Below are 18730 nucleotides of genomic sequence, written 5' to 3' on the forward strand. Positions count from 1 at the left end.
GTAACATTAATATTCATTGAAGAAAACACCTCACCAGGAGCATGAAAAACATTGGAACTACAACTGGAAGTGTTCGCTGTAAAAAGGAAGTGATATTGTGTTCGATAACTCAATGGAGCAGATTCTGATATTCAAACAATATAAACCACTGAAATACAAAGCATGTGTAACTGTGTTATTAAATTATCAACAAAAAAATGTATGGAGAACAATGTGTATTAACCATAAATGCAGATAAAACGAGAAAATGCCAAGGAGAAACACTTACTTTGAGGTGACGTGGATGAATCTCCTTGGTCAGGTGAATTTCCTTCTGGGTAGGATCAACTCCATTTAGGGGATAAACAACTTCGCCGATAATCTCGTCTCGCGAGAACCGGTCAAAGCTAAGGACGACGAAATGCAGGGTAATTCCTTGTATCTGATTTTCACTGATGCCATAGAAGGTGAAGGTCTCGTCATACGTTGGACTAAGGGTTTTCCTCAGCACCCTTGTCTTACATTTGTGCCTTTTATCAGGCAGCAACTGCAGCTTGACATAAGGATCACATCCTCCTAAACTGGGGTCCCTCTGGGGTAGGTCTACAGCGCGCAGGATCGTCACAAGCAATGCGGTCTTCAGCGAATCATATTCCACAGAGAAATGGAGATTGCCCAATTTCTGTATTTTATTTTCATCAATTTGTTTTTCCCTCATACACACTTCCTTTTCTGGTGTTTTTCCCTCTTTCTCATTTTCCACGTACACTTCAGATTTCACGTGACCAGATGTCTCTTTTTCGGACTGCATCGAATGAGACGGGGGCAGCATACGTTCTGTGGATCCAAGGTCATGCTGTGATGGCGGAGTTATAGGACTGGTGGCTTTGTGCTTCATTGGTGTGCCACGTGCGGAGACATTTTTCTTGACGTTAGTGCTTTCCTTTAGCCCCTTTTTGATGGCAGACGACAGCCGGCTTTGGGCCTCCTGAACTCTCCGGCGACGATAACATTTATACGTTACGATGGTGGCGAGAACGATGAACACTATTGTTCCAGCGACTATCCCGACTATTCCAAACGGTGAAACTGAAAATAGAAAAAGAGAGTATAAAAGTTAACATGAAATCACTGATAATCATTACATACTCTGGATGTATTGACGTTATTTAGAACGATACATTATAAATCACTGTATCACAGGGCTTAAAAAATCTACGTCTGAACTAACACGTGCTCAATAATTTCAAATTTATTTCTTACTCTGACGTTGACTTAAGATAAGAAATATTTTCATTCGAAGTAATTTTGCAAGTAGAAATGTCTGTATATTACTCTTCTAGGTCTGGGCTGATAGGAGAAATATTCTTGGTAGTGTATAATGCATGTATAATATTATCATGTAGAATTATCTTTCGATATCTGCTAATCACATCAGTGATCACGTCCTCTCCAGGTTCCTTCTCTTCACACCAATAAGTTCAGTCTCCAATATTATTATCAGCTAATGCTATTGAGATGTTAAGGGTAACAAAGAATATGTATTTTTTTTCAGCAATAATCACTTGACAGACAATGCCATAACGACATCTCCTCATCGCCTGTGTTATGAGTCTCTATGTCCAGATAACCAACAAGTAGAAATTTTAACACATGTTCTCCTTCACCTAACACTTATTTTTATATCATTTACTCCAGCTCATAGAAATTTTAATTTTTTATCGTATCAGACGTTTGATGCTACTACAAATCAATGGTTTCTTGAATGACATACATATACATATTAACCCATTTTTTTCTAGTTCGACCTTAACAAAAATTATGTCAGCCAGAAAAAGTTAAAATGCTGACAAATTTCTTTAAAAGTTATTTCGCATGGTTCAAAATTTCGCTATTTTTTTTAGTGAAAATGTAATCCGTTGTAGATAACATGCTATTTACATACTGACTTAGGGAGCTGTCCACGATAGGGAACGGCATCGAAAATGTAGTCCGTTGTAGATAACATCTACATACTGACTGAGGGAGCTGTCCGCGATAGGGAACGGCATCGAAAATGTAGTCCGTTGTAGATAACATCTACATACTGACTGAGGGAGCTGTCCGCGATAGGGAACGGCATCGAAAATGTAGTCCGTTGTAGATAACACCTACAAACTGAGGGAGCTGTCCACGATAGGGAACGGCATCGAAAATGTAGTCCGTTGTAGATAACATCTACATACTGACTGAGGGAGCTGTCCGCGATAGGGAACGGCATCGAAAATGTAGTCCGTTGTAGATAACATCTACATACTGACTGAGGGAGCTGTCCGCGATAGGGAACGGCATCGAAAATGTAGTCCGTTGTAGATAACATCTACATACTGACTGAGGGAGCTGTCCGCGATAGGGAACGGCATCGAAAATGTAGTCCGTTGTAGATAACACCTACATACTGAGGGAGCTGTCCACGATAGGGAACGGCATCGAAAATGTAGTCCGTTGTAGATAACATCTACATACTGACTGAGGGAGCTGTCCGCGATAGGGAACGGCATCGAAAATGTAGTCCGTTGTAGATAACATCTACATACTGACTGAGGGAGCTGTCCGCGATAGGGAACGGCATCGAAAATGTAGTCCGTTGTAGATAACACCTACATACTGAGGGAGCTGTCCACGATAGGGAACGGCATCGAAAATGTAGTCCGTTGTAGAAAACATCTACATACTGACTTAGGGAGCTGTCCACGATAGGGAACGGCATCGAAAATGTAGTCCGTTGTAGATAACATCTACATACTGACTTAGGGAGCTGTCCGCGATAGGGAACGGCATCGAAAATGTAGTCCGTTGTAGATAACATCTGCATACTGAGGGAGCTGTCCGCGATAGGGAACGGCATCGAAAATGTACCAGTTTGGTTATAAAGAACATGTCAACCAGAAATACTTCACATAAAAAAATGTTTGTCAAGCTGATGATAAATGGAAAACTGTGAAAAATGAATACTGAACGTATTTGCTTTGCTTGGGTTTGCATTGTATAGAATGGGCTGTCAACATAATGTTTGGTTAAACATCGAGATGTAGATATACTTGTTTACTGTCCCAGCACGATCTCAAAACACGCACTGAAGCAGCATAAAACGATGTTGCCATGGTAACAACAGCAATTTATTCAAAGTCTGAGAAATAACTTGAGAGAATCGATAGGACACGAGAGATCATACGAATGACAAGGCATCAACCTGTCAGAAATACCACGAGAATGGTGGCTGATTTTGTCTTCCGATACAGTCCGGTTATCTCCAGCTACTTTAGCAGCCGTCCGTGCGAATAGGGAGTTCGCTAACATTTTGCATTTCCCCATTTTAGGATGTGTAAACTATATTGACCGGTAGATCGGCTGATGTATTTATCACAAAAACTATCTGGAAACAGGAAAACCACGTGTTGATACTAGATTGTCAGTCCTACTCAATCTACACTATCTGGAAACAGGAAAACCACGTGTTGATACTAACTAGATTGTCAGTTCTACTCAATCTACACCATTTGGAAACAGGAAGACCACGTGTTGATACTAGATTGTCAGTCCTACTCAATCTACACTATCTGGTAACAGGAAAACCACGTGTTGATACTAGATTGTCAGTCCTACTCAATCTACACTATCTGGTAACAGGAAAACCACGTGTTGATACTAGATTGTCAGTCCTACTCAATCTACACTATCTGGAAACAGGAAAACCACGTGTTGATACTAGATTGTCAGTCCTACTCAATCTACACTATCTGGAAACAGGAAGACCACATGTTGATACTAGATTGTCAGTCCTACTCAATCTACACTATCTGGAAACAGGAAAACCACGTGTTGATACTAACTAGATTGTCAGTTCTACTCAATCTACACTACACTACGACGATTAATACATTATAGATATATGTCTGATCGAGAGGACCGACAAGCCACGGCGGAATTTTAATTCGGTCGAATAGGGACACGATTCAGAAAGAATGATCTTAAACTGAAATTCATTGAATGTTTAGGGTTTGTGAACCTCCCCGACTGATTTTTGACAGCAATTTCTACCAATTTTCATTTCCTCCAGTTCTCACCTCTGTCTCAACCATTTGGTCCTTTGTGTTACTGACGTGTCCTAGAATTACGAAATAGCTGTATGATGCATTCAATTATTTATCTATAATGTATCTAATTGTAGAATTATATTGAAATTATATTCGTGTGTATTATGTTATACCATCACTGAATACCAAATCACGACTCAATGGTTCAAAGAATCAGGGATAATACGGTTGTATATCAAGCGTTAACATAAGTATATGTATTTTGTTGTAAAATAATTCGGTCATGACTCAAAACTAACTCTTGAAGTCACGGATGATTGATTTAACGGCATATCAACAGATATAAACATATCGACTAGTCGATCGATCCTTATGATACTTTCAAAATGGCCACCGACACGCAAGCCGTATTTATTTAGTTTCCGCAACAGTCAGATTCAGTTGTCTGCACTTAATGGGAAGTGATCCTATCTAATGGGTCCATAATTTGACCCTTTTGTTGAGACAACGTTGTCAAAGCCTATCGACATTAAGGAGTCTGTGTGGATGTAAATTACACAAAAAATCAATGAGTATCAGAAGGTTCTATCGCCGTCACGGTCACGGGATTAGTTTGTCCTACTTATCATTCTGGAGTCATTGTAGATATATCGCGTCACGGTCACGTGGTTAATCTGTCCTACATATCATCCTAGAATCATTGCAGATGTATCGCCGTCACGGTCACATGATTAATCTGTCCTACATATCATCCTAGAGTCATTGCAGATGTATCGCCGTCACGGTCACATGATTAATCTGTCCTACATATCATCCTAGAGTCATTGCAGATGTATCGCCGTTACGGTCACATGATTAATCTGTCCTACATATCATCCTAGAGTCATTGCAGATGTATCGCCGTCACGGTCACGTGATTATTCTGTCCTACATATCATCCTAGAGTCATTGTAGATGTATCGCCGTCACGGTCACGTGATTATTCTGTCCTACATATCATCCTAGAGTCATTGTAGATGTATCGCCGTCACGGTCACGTGATTAATCTGTCCTACATATCATCCTATATTTATTGCAGATGTATCGCCGTCATGGTCACGTGATTAATCTGTCCTTCATATCATCCTAGAGTTATTGCAGATGTATCGCCGTCACGGTCACACGACTATGTCCTATATATCATCCTAGAGTCATTGCAGATGTATCGCCGTCACGGTCACATGATTAATCTGTCCTACATATCATCCTAGAGTCATTGCAGATGTATAGACTCTTAAATTGAATTTTCATTTCATGTTGGATTCTAGGAAACACGTATGATATTTTTTTTCTTTTCTGTTTTTTTTTTAATTTGCGAGTTTGGACAAGCAATGATTAAATCCTTCAAGACAAGTAACATGAAATTTCATTTGAAATGAAACCAAAGAGTTTACGTACCTTACATTTTAACAGGCTTTTATGGCAAAAAGCAAAAATGGAGAGGACAAAATAAAATGAAGGCCATCAGTGGGTGGTGTGGGTGTGTAATCTTACCCGAGGCTGTTAAACTTCACATGAATAGGATATGATTTATCAAACAAGTTCTGTACATGATCGATTTACCAGGCTTAAGTTTCGTTTTCTCATGTGTCAGTGTTTAGTTTTTTTTCTATCAGGAAAAAATATTGTCGATTCCAACGACATCACTTTGCAATATACAACCATGAAATACGACTAGAATGATACTAATTGAACGGAATATAATGTATTATTGAATGTGTGGTCGAAAACTATTTTTAAGAATTTGAAATTATCACATTTTATCTAATTATCACATATTATCAAGTAATTGTATAACTTCAATACGTGTTATTTCTATTCAGTTTAAATACGATTTTCTACGTGTGGGTAGTTAAATAATGAAATTGGATGGCTTAGAAGGAAATTTCTCAGTAAATACATATTATTTATAGATCAAAATATGCAAAAAAAATGCACGGCAAGTTTCGTGTTTCAAGCAAATACCTACACAAAGTTCACAACGATTTAGGTATGTGTGTATTTCTATATCCATACAATCCGACCTTTATCAATTTCATTATAAAATACAAATTAAATTTTGCACTAAATTGAGACGAATCTATCGACCAGGATATATGCTTTCCGGAAGTATCCCCTTACTTAGATTTAAAAAGGACAGATGTATATAATACTCAATATCAGACGCATATTATTGAAACCGATTTTTGACAATAACACATTTCTTAAACGTCAGCCAAGTGAAACAGACATCTGATGTGATGGTCAATAGAAATTGAAATAAGACATTTGTCACCGTTAGCCCGCATGCGCTAGTTCTATACAGTCTTTTCCGGTAACACGTTTTCTTAAGACGCCCGACCCTTTCAAGCTTGCAAAATGATTAAAGGTTTTATTGCCATTGTTATGAAAAGTGTTCAAATAAATGCATTTTTTTCCTCGTATCAGCATCCACTTTTTTTCTATTGTTCCCAGTAAAACCCGTATCCATTATCAATCACGTATACTTTCAGTGCTTAATCGTCAGAATTCTGATGACGTAGTCTCCCCCTTTGTTCTTTCAAACCCGTTTCATCATTATTCTGTATGATCGCGATAATAGGCCATCTCCGATGGAATTTTTTTTTTTTTCAATACCTTGAATATCATGTTTGAGTAACACTCACAGAGAGTCATTAACTAAAGTTTTCCCTGTCCGGATATTGAAATTGGAATCTCATTGGAAAAAGAACTCGCAAACATAGGGCAGAGCAATTCTGATAAAACCATTGAATATATGTTAATATTTATCGTCCATCAGTAAGGATATTGTAGGCCGATCTATTTATTTTTCATTACTATATTGACAAATCTCTTAGATGATTAATTACTTTTACCGTATTATATATATATAGCAAGCTGTTGGACTGATACCAGTCTAAAAACAACAAAGACAATACTCACATGTTAACAAACTCTTAATCCAAACTCAAATTAATGAAATTAGAGCAAAATACGAACAAAGGAAAGATTTACACGGTGACTCTTGGGAAAAGCTTAAAACATAAGAACATGTGTTTCGGAAGATGAAGCGTCTTCTGCTTCATCAACGATCAAGATCTTGCTGAAAAATATTCTATTTCCTTGTGCAAAACGAAGTTAGATGCGTTCCATATTCGTTGGTATGCCTGGTATTTCGTTGCTCTTACCCTAGTTTTCATTTGCGAATGTGACATAGCTTCATTGGATTGATCAAGATTTACATGGCGGTTGTCTTCCATAAAGCGGTGGCGATCACCCTTCAACGATGAGTTTGAGTTTATATATATATGACAGCTCCAATACAGAGAAAATATACACAATAGCACTAAATATATAACACATTGCCAGCGCGATGACGATGTATACACTATAGAACAAGAATACTATATATACCACAGCGCCAACATGAAAACATTATATAGCACAGCGCCAACCCGACAAACAATATAAAGTAAAGCGCCAACCCGACAAACAATATATAGCAAAGCGTCAACTCGACAAACAATATATAGCAAATCGCCAACCCGACAAACAAAGCAAGCACAGCGCCAACCCGACAAACAATATAAAGCACAGCGCCAACCCGACAAACAATATAAAGCAAAGGGCCAACCCGACAAACAATATACCCGACCCGACAAACAATATATAGCAAACTGACAAACAATATATAGCACAGCGCAAACCCGACAAACAATATAAAGCAAAGCACCAACCCGACAAACAATATAAAACAAAGCGCCAACCCGACAAACAATATATAGCACAGCGCCAACCCGACAAACAATATATAGCAAAACGCCAACTCGACAAACAATATAAAGCACAGCGCCAACCCGACAAACAATATAAAGCACAGCGCCAACCCGACAAACAATATATAGCCAAGCGTCAACCCGACAAACAATATAAAGCAAAGCGCCAACCCGACAAACAATATAAAGCAAAGCGCCAACCCGACAAACAATATATAGCACAGCGCCAACCCGACAAACAATATATAGCAAAGCGCCAACCCGACAAACAATATAAAGCAAAGCACCATGTTGACTGACGTTATCTAATGCCTTTGCAACTTTGTGACTGTTAAGGAACGACAACTTTGGTAGAGATTGTCACATAACACACACTTTACGTTCATCACTTAGCTGCAAATGATTTTCAGAGAGTTTTTCCATTATGTAAACATACAGTGGAAAAAAATTAATACGAAAAATAAACCCCAAAAAACATGCTGATGTTTTGAATAATCTCCAAAGTGTAAATATGATCATTGAACATCTGTCAACATGTATTTATTGTCAATATGAATGCACTTTGGGAGCCAGATAAATAATCATGATGTCATAATGGGCGTTTGTCTGTCATTCAGATTGCACTCATATTATAGAAATACCGTAAGATCGATATTCAATTATTAGATATCACAATGTCTAATCTCAGCCTTTAAACCGAGAGGAAATTCAGAGAAATCCCACTTTTCTGTTAGGATTCCTGTACAAAATACCTACCAACACATTTCCCCTCCAAACTAATCAGATGGTTCGGAAAAGCGTATATATTAACACAAATTTCACATTAATGATATATATGGTTCATTGGGAGATTAAGATCTGCCTTCTGACTCTATAACTGACGAAAACAACGGAATTAGTCTTCAAGCATGGTCTGTGATTTTAGGCTGATTGAAACATTGGTTCTGTCACCACGGAACTCGCTGTAAATTGGCTGCTAAGACGGTAAATTATGATTGAAGAATGTGTTTTGCCCAGGACTACGGAAATGAAAGCATGGCGGACACTATTGTATTGAATCTAAAATAAGGATGGTAAGGCATTTTAGAACCATCCCTCTTTAGTTTGATTTCGTTCGGGCAGCTTAATGTTAAAATCAATTTGCAACATCTGAGATTTGAATAATAGAATGAAATAGCAAAATTACTATGAATTAAAAAGTGATCGAAGACGATGATTTTTAGAGAAGCTGATACATCGTTTTCTCTCCGTATTTAGCTCGAATTTCTTGCGTTCTATACAACGCCAACACCAATACCGTCTCACGCGTCAAGCGTGAGGGTACTGGTTAAATCTGATTCTATACGATAATGTGCTGTGACTCTGAACTCTATCAAAAAGGACAACCGCTGAATATAGTCAATACCAGATAGCCGACGAATTCAACAACTTCATTAACGTAAACAGTGGTTATAGAACAGAACAGTGGATTGCATCACATCTTCATTAAAAGCCCTAACGAACTCAAGTCAATCATGGTATCCTACTGTCGATAAATCTGTGATTACACATCTTGACTAATCGCCACCCGCACCACAATGACTTAATGAAATCAGTGATGCTGATATAAGAGACAGTTCTTCATGCAATCAGCAAAGAACATCAAAACGTGGTGACGGTTTACTTCAGCCAAGACTTTTGGTCTGATCCGTCGTTTCCTGAGGAACCTCGCAGAAATGATGACAACTTTACCTGTAAGGTCATGAATTAACAATGAAATGCTGTCTGATATGATATCGATCGACTCCTACAGCGTTACAGGTGCGTCACCATGTTGTTTCCTAATGCAGGTATCGTTCACATTAGAACATGTATACACACTTATAACCCAGCAACAGATCGTGACGAGGAGTCATTACGTCACTGGCTCGTCTGTAAGGATCTTTTCAGTGTGGGTGATTCAAATCAAATTTCAATTATCTCTCTGTTTCATTTTATTTCTCACGCAATCAATATCGACTATTTTCTGATGTTTTAAATAGGAGCGACCAGATCAGTATAGAAGCAGATTTTTTCCCCTGTGTGTTTCCTCAGATATCTATCCCTGTCTGTTCCCTCATTTCCCTCAGACATCTACTCCCTCAGTTCCCTCAGACATCTACTCCCTCAGTTCCCTCAGACATCTACTCCCTTAGTTCCCTCAGACATCTACTCCCTCAGTTCCCCCAGACATCTACTCCCTCAGTTCCCTCAGATATCTACTCCATAATTTCCCTCAGATATCTTCTCCAGTCTGTACCCTAACTTCCCTCATATATCTATTGCTGTCTGTTCTCTCAGTTCCCTCATATGTCTATTCCTGTCTTTTCCCTCAGTTCCCTTAGATATCTACTGCCGTCTCTTCCTTCAGATGTCTATTCCTGTCTGTTCCCTCAGTTCCCTCAAATATATACTCCCTCATTTTCCTCAGATATATACTCCTTCAGGTCCCTCACATATCTTGTCCCTCACATATCTTCTCCCTCAGTTCCCTCAGATATCTTCTCCCTTTTCCCTCATTTTCCTCAGATATCTTCTCCCTCACTTCCCTCAGATATATACTCCTGTTTGCTCCCTCAGTTCCCTCCGATACCTACACCCTCATTTCCCTTAGATATATACTGTTGTCTGTTCCCTCAGTTCCCTCAGATATCTTCTCCCTCAGTTCCCTCACATATCTTCCCCCTCAGTTCTCTCAGATATCTTCTCCCTCACTTCCCTCAGATATCTACTCCTGTTTGCCCCCTCAGTTCCCTCCGATACCTACACCCTCAGTTCACTTAGATATTTACTGCTGTCTGTTCCCTCTCATCCATAAGATATATCTTCCTTTCTTTTCCTATGTTAAGTCATAGTTTATAATAAAGACCAACATTTTTCAGATAACCTAGAATTTTATAAATCTGAACAGTCTCAAAAAGGTTCCTTTAGATTTGTAACGTTACGATAAAAATTCTCTAGTAGACATTCCAATAAAAAATGGTTAACGGTGAATGGCTCATCACATCCGGTAAGAAAACAAGGAACAATGAGTGTGGTAGTTAACAGTAGTCTATAATTGTCCGTCAGGTTGTCAGTACCACACGTTGTAAAGCTGTTGTAAATTCTACTATGCCTTCTATACTTTAGTGACAGGGTCATTCATCATTAGGTTGTACTTTATAACCAGGATGGCAGGCATTACGGGATAAAAACCACCCGGCATGGTTAAATCACGTGAAAAACCTGAGGGCTACAATCTCAGATACAGCTTCAGCTGGTATTGACATATGTAGATTATTAATTGTTAAAATTCCCGATAGATTAGGTTTGGTACAGACACGATGGAACCAGAGAAAACCAGTATGTGTTTTATACAAACATCCAACTGTCATAAACTGGTGTGTTTTAATGGACTGTCAATCTCTAGTGAATTTATGATAAATCACCGTGAAGTTGTACTGCATTGTGTTTAGATTTAGACAACTCACAATTGTCAAATTTTCTCAATAGACCTTGCCTCTTGTGTAATATTACAGGCGTTTGCCAAGTTACATAAAAAGATACATAAGAACTACATAAAATTGGTTTGCGTGGAGAATCTTGGGGAGATTAAAACAAGAGAATACGCCATGGGAATTGGTAAAATTCAGCAATGTCTCTGCATCGAAATGACAACTGGAATAATGACAAAAAATCCCAATGCATTCTTAAGGGCAACGATCATAAAAAACTTGCACATCACAGTAGGCAATATTGAATTATCCACTGACACACGATGTCCACCATAAATTCGTCTGCAGGCTGTAATTAATGAATCCTGGTGTTCTGTATTCTTCAGCAGGTTGTGTGTGTGGAATTTCTATGTTGTAAGGTTTTGCCTTTAGTCGTCAATTCCTATCTAGCAAATTATACAATCGCGAATAAGTTATTGAACTTCAAATCAAAGACGACATGTTTCCAAGGAAAATAGGAATGATACTGTCGGAAAATGAGAAATTATATATACGTATGTCAAGATTTGGTAAGTAGCTCCCAAAGTTAAGTCATTGTCAGCTGCACATTGTACACTCTCACTTAATGGTCTAGAGGTCTTCAGTTGTCACGTGTCTTTCTGGACGATAGTTGTATGATCTACAGAATATAAACATGCTGTAGGATTTGTTTAAGATAATCTTGTTTTTAATTTACCACAAAGTTATAAAAACGGCAGATATCGAGACCACTAGCATCCGGGAAGAAATTATGTCGTGTTATCGCCATCTAAGCCAGGTCAATTTATCCAATTTTTTAAATCTAAGTAAACGGTGTCATGGGAATGATGTTTTATCATTTTTTAAAAAATCAAAGTGCAGCTAAAACCCACAAACTCATTCCCTGAGCAATCAGTACGACGCCATTGCTTGCTTCATTATATTTATCATTAGTTCTATATCTATTCTTGATCGCGAGGAAAATTACCGGATGCAAATAAATGTATGAAAATGGCGGATTCCCGCGGAAGCTGACTGCGGAGCTGACTTGTGATAAAATGTCAACGTAATCAATACGGGGACATTAATTTAGTTTTATCTAATCAGCCCGAGGATGAGGCTTTCTAGAGTGATTACTTCCAACACGCGCTCCAAACACATAGCTATATACTTATCAACTATAGGCTGGTACCTAATTGTCTACCGAAATAAGGCGGGTAAATTAATTAAAAATCCCTGTACAAGAAAAAACGAAAATCGATGAATACCGGTAGAACTATATTGTAGGAAACATTGTAAAATTTATTGTTATAAATGTAGAACACCTTGACAGGTCCTAGAGGACGTGGTGTAGACACGAAACTGCCTTCTCCTGACTGTCGCACTTATCAATGTTAAGGACTGCCAGTGAGAAATTGATAAAAATTACAAATATGAATGAATACCTGTCACAGGTCATACTACAGGTATCGAGTTACGTTTGAGTTGTCTATTGTCTAACACCGAGTCTGGATCCTATTCAATTCTCCGCACGAGTCCGTAACTAACTTCCGGTCTGTTCCGTGTTATCTAGGTGCTTTAATACCTAAACTTTGACGTGAAATCAATCCGCAACTGTACCGCTGCGGTTTTCAATAACTCTAGGTATAAATAAAATATGTGTTTTAACAAAGCATATTCCGAACTAACGAGAATGTTTTGTTTCTGAATTGATCGAAACTGACATCTATGAACAGGCTTTCTAGTAGCACGTGAGTTATAGACCCTGCTGGAGATAGCGCTGTGCCTCTGTATATCAAGGACTTGCGCACCAACATACGCATGACCTTGAAAAGCTGATTTGTTTTTACATTTCAAGAAATTTCATTACATTCACCCTGCCTTTACACATTTAGCTTCGCCGAATAAAATTTGGAAGAATTTGTTCATTTCATAGCACAAAAATCAGATAATTTATGCATATCGATCTCCAAGCAGAATTGTCCACCAGAAGAACGCTTAGAGATAGGACGAGCCAAGGAGACGGAAAACCTGTAACCAACTAACCGATCATTCCCATTACTGACAGTTTGTCAAATCTTCACTATACGTGTTATATAGACTGCTATCGATAAATCAGACAAAACATTATGCATGTTCTCGGGATCTAAAGCCAGATAACAAAGTGACATATCTGCGCCAAGAAAATGGCAAAAAATTTAATTATACAGTTTTATGGTTTTTTGATGAGGAATAATAATGACAGTGGTCAATGCATCAGATGAAATTGTGTTACCTATACCACTGTCCCCACATCAGACATCAGATGACACTGTGTTACCAATATCACTGTCCCCACATCAGACATCAGATGACATTGTGTTACCAATATGACTGTTCCCACATCAGACATAGATGACACTGTGTTACCTATACCACTGTCCCCACATCAGACATAACATGACACTGTGTTACCAATATCACTTTCCCCACATCATACATAAGATGACAATGTGTTACCAATATCACTGTCCCCACATCAGACATCAGATGACACTGTGTTATCAATATCACTGTCCCCACATCAGACATCAGACATCAGATGACACTGTGTTATCAATATCACTGTCCCCACATCAGACATCAGATGACACTGTGTTACCAATATCACTGTTCCCACATCAGTCATCAGATGACACTGTGTTATCAATATCACTGTCCCCACATCAGACATCAGATGACACTGTGTTATCAATATCACTGTCCCCACATCAGACATCAGACATCAGATGACACTGTGTTATCAATATTACTGTCCCCACATCAGACATCAGATGACACTGTGTTACCAATATCACTGTCCCCACATCAGACATAAGATGACAATGTGTTACCAATATCACTGTCCCCACATCAGACATCAGATGACACTATGTTACCACTCACTGTCCCCACATCAGACATAGATGACACTGTGTTACCAATATCACTGTCCCCACATCAGTCATCAGATGACATTGTGTTACCAATATCACTGTCCCCACATCAGACATCAGACATCAGATGACAATGTGTTACCAATATCACTGTCCCCACATCAGACATCAGATGACATTGTGTTACCAATATCACTGTCCCCACATCAGTCATCAGATGACACTGTGTTACCAATATCGCTGTCCCCACATCAGACATCAGATGACACTGTGTTACCAATATCACTGTCCCCACATCAGACATAAGATGACACTGTGTTACCAATATCACTGTCCCCACATCAGACATCAGATGACACTGTGTTACCAATATCACTGTCCCCACATCAGACATCAGATGACATTGTGTCATCAATATCACTGTCCCTGGTGTAAACATATTTTGTTGTGTTATCGCCCCCGCACGAACCATGTAATAGTCTTAATACTTGGACTTGTCAGCGAAGTGACATTTTGTTGGCGGTTAATCGAAGAATCTCGGGAGAGAATAGAGAGCATCTGACCTTTTCATGATTAACTAATTTCTCTGGAATCGATTTTATATCAAACTTACTTAAGCAGATACATCATAGGCGGATTCCAAGTGTCTTACCCTATAATTGGCAGGCGCAACATGATGGAATCCTATCGATTTGGTAAGGAGAGCTGCTATGACCTATTTTGTTACAAGAACTATTTCCATGCAGGTTACTGTTTCATCAGGTAATGACTTTGCTGTGGACCTGAAGTGAAGACCAACGCTGATTGGTTCTTGACACACAATGTAGATCAAATTGTCTTGTCTGATTATGATCAGAAGAAATCTGATTTCAGGCTAATTACAGAACAAAGAAAAAACATGTTATTAAATTTGTTTCCATGGAAACGTGAACAACTGTTAGTAAAGCATACTAAATATACATGTAATAATGATTATTATCATATAAAGGGAATCGATTAAAAACAAATAGAAGTAAAATACATGATTAACCAAATGGCATGTTGTAATGTAATATTTTCAACCAACATGTTGGTGAATGAAATGTATTTTCTATAGGAACTCTTTTGTTATATGTTCTAAATATTATCGTGTCGATACCATTGTGATATTACATTGTGATAAAGATAAAAAAATCGATGTACAGTGGGTGAATTCGCAGTGTGTTTTTGACGGCTAATTTCCCTATTGACAGACAGATTTTTAGAATCTTTTTTATCTTACTGTTACCAAAGCAAAATGTGCATTGAAATCCTTATTGCCTTCCATGAGAAGAACGGATTACTACTTCCGTTTACAGAACAATGCTTCTTTCTATTTGTAGAATTTTGATTTGTAATGAACAGTGTAGTTCAATGCCAAAATGGCCATCTGTAACAAAGCTTGTTTATTTCTCGGATTCTATTTCAAAGACGTCTTATAAAAAGAATGAGTATTACGGGAACAATGAAGATCTCTTTAGGATGTAGTAACGTTAGAAATAAACATTAAGATCATGTTAAAATGTCTTATTTCGTTTATTACATTCTGACAGAATATGCCACAAAAGATTCCTATAAATGTAACGACTCCGACTGGTACGCTGCATTTTTCGGATTCCACAGGGGTCCATTTTTGTGGCCCGCAATTAGAAATGGAACTTTGAAAGAATTTTATGTTTTGAAGCTTTACGATTTTTAAGACTTGCAATACAAATAAACTTTCCATTGCAGACAAAAAACAGAAACAAATGCAAAAACCAAACACACTTCGACTGATCTGCTAGCCCCGTCGACATCCAAATACAGCGTATCAGGAACCTGGAACCTAGTAAATGATAGTGAAGTTGTAGGGATTATGTTCTTGGTTTAAGGTACAAATTAACTATGTTTTAGCCATCTCTTTAGCTCTGTTTATGTTTTATGCTTGGTTAGATATACTGTGTCCTATAATGACTGGCGCCATGACCCGCTGTATAATGACATGCTCTGACGCCGCTTATCTTTCATTATTAAACATAACTGGTTAACCTTCGACAAAAGATTAAACAAAAGAGTCCCACATGACTCCGAAGTAGATGTTCTTGATGGTGTTTTAGCAACAGCAATCAACAGTACCCGACCGGAAGTTGTCTGGTCGTAATATCTTATAACTTTCCAATTCTACCTTTGTATATTACATGGCGACAGGAAGTACTATTTTGTCGCGGAATCGTTCGATAATAGATATTTAATGCTCGGAAAACATTATTGCAGCTACTCGCTTGTTTCCTGATAACTAGAATTTTCTCAAGATAAAAAAAAATATCACCAATTTTCATTATAAAGACAACTATCATTTAAACCTTGCCTAGACCGTTTTGTAAACAAGTAAGCTATTTTACCTCTAGTTACCATGTGGTTTGAACACATTCTCTGTCTAGTTATCAAGCGGTAAAACAACACAATTGGACACCTACACAGCAATTATTTCAGTAGTACAATGACGTCATAGAGGAAGCAGAAGTTAATGAAAACTTCTCTATTTCCAGTGTGTTTCTGTCGCTGAACTTACATCATCTTTCATTTTTTTAGTCTTATTTGACTGAAGTCGCACAATTTAAGCTATTATCCTAAAAAAATGAACGGTTAAAATCTGACTAGTTCTTCAAACAACAGGTAAGTATTGTAACAGGATACAGCGTACAACATACCTTAATTTGTTTAATAACAAGCTTATTCTAGTCTGCCTGGCTGACGTATATACCTACATATATTTGTATACCATAACTGTACGATCTTCAACCAAACACTTTACTTAGTATACGTAATTCGAAAAAAGGGATCATGAACGACTGTATACATACGATTACCTGTCCATTTACCTGTTCTTAAGGATACCGCGTGACAATTAATTATCTTGTTTACATATCAGTGAAAAAACGTCAGACATAGACCATTTATTACAGTCACGTGTCAGTCCTTCCATATGGTGTTCTTCTCCGTCACTCAAACCTTGAACGCGATAAGTAAAAAACAAAGCTATTTGTTCTCTTGGAGACTACGGTTTCGACTATATGGCGAGGTCTTCCTTTGAGTTATCATTGGTCCGTGTTGCCTTCAAGTGGATGGGTGATTCTTTAATTTCTACTTTGATAACAGACAACCCACAATTATTTATAGTTGTTCATTAAACTCGAGGACATTGTTGAGATATGGTGTGTTTTAATTTGTGCTGCTTACAGGTAACTTATAATCACAACCATTGGTTTATCAGATCTCGTGTTACAGGTAACTTATATGGACATTCACACCCATTGGTTTATCAGAACACGTGTTACAGGTAACCTCTACCCAGCAGGCGTTGTTTACAGGATACACCATAGGTTTATCAGAACTCGTGTTACACGTAACCTCTACCCAGCAGGCGTTGTTTACAGGATACACCATAGGTTTATCAGATCACGTGTTACAGGTAACCTCTACCCAGTTGGCGTTGTTTACAAGATACACCATAGGTTTATCAGAACATGTGTTACAGGTAACCTCTACCCAGTAGGTGTTGTTTACAGGATACATCATAGGTTTATCAGATCACGTGTTACGGGTAAACTCTACCTAGTAGGCGTTGTTTACAGGATACATCATAGGTTTATCAGATCACGTGTTACAGGTAAACTCTACCCAGTAGGTGTTGTTTACAGGATACATCATAGGTTTATCAGATCACGTGTTACGGGTAAACTCTACCTAGTAGGCGTTGTTTACAGGATACACCATAGGTTTATCAGAACATGTGTTACAGGTAACCTCTACCCAGTAGGCGTTGTTTACAGGATACACCATAGGTTTATCAGAACATGTGTTACAGGTAACCTCTACCCAGTAGGTGTTGTTTACAGGATACACCATAGGTTTATCAGATCACGTGTTACAGGTAACCTCTACCCAGTAGGCGTTGTTTACAGGATACATCATAGGTTTATCAGATCACGTGTTACAGGTAACCTCTTCCCAGTAGGCGTGTTACAGGATACATCATAGGTTTATCAGATCTACTCTACCTAGTAGGCGTTGTTTACAGGATACACCATAGGTTTATCAGAACAGTAGGCGTTGTTTACAGGATACACCATAGGTTTATCAGAACATGTGTTACAGGTAACCTCTACCCAGTAGGCGTTGTTTACAGGATACACCATAGGTTTATCAGAACATGTGTTACAGGTAATCTCTTCCCAGTAGGTGTTGTTTACAGGATACATCATAGGTTTATCAGATCACGTGTTACGGGTAAACTCTACCTAATAGGTGTTGTTTACAGGATACATCATAGGTTTATCAGATCACGTGTTACAGGTAACCTCAACCCAGTAGGTGTTGTTTACAGGATACATCATAGGTTTATCAGATCACGTGTTACGAGTAAACTCTACCTAGTAGGCGTTGTTTACAGGATACACCATAGGTTTATCAGAACATGTGTTACAGGTAACCTCTAC

At 38.3% G+C, this 18730-nt stretch overlaps 1 protein-coding gene across 1 annotated transcript in view; it reads right to left on the reverse strand.

The window, feature by feature from the left end:
• LOC132554486 (synaptotagmin-11-like) overlaps positions 1-18730 on the reverse strand; it is a 43755-nt gene that overhangs the window by 17772 nt on the left and 7253 nt on the right. Inside the window, exon 2 of the mRNA XM_060218801.1 lies at positions 269-1068. Within this exon, the coding sequence (XP_060074784.1) occupies positions 269-1068 (800 nt within the window). The remainder of the gene's footprint in view (positions 1-268; positions 1069-18730) is intronic.

This window comes from Ylistrum balloti, unplaced genomic scaffold (assembly GCF_031769215.1).
Source record: "Ylistrum balloti isolate Yb309-2 unplaced genomic scaffold, AGI_CSIRO_Ybal_v1 Utg369640, whole genome shotgun sequence".
In the NCBI taxonomy this organism is placed as follows: Eukaryota; Metazoa; Mollusca; class Bivalvia; order Pectinida; family Pectinidae; genus Ylistrum; species Ylistrum balloti.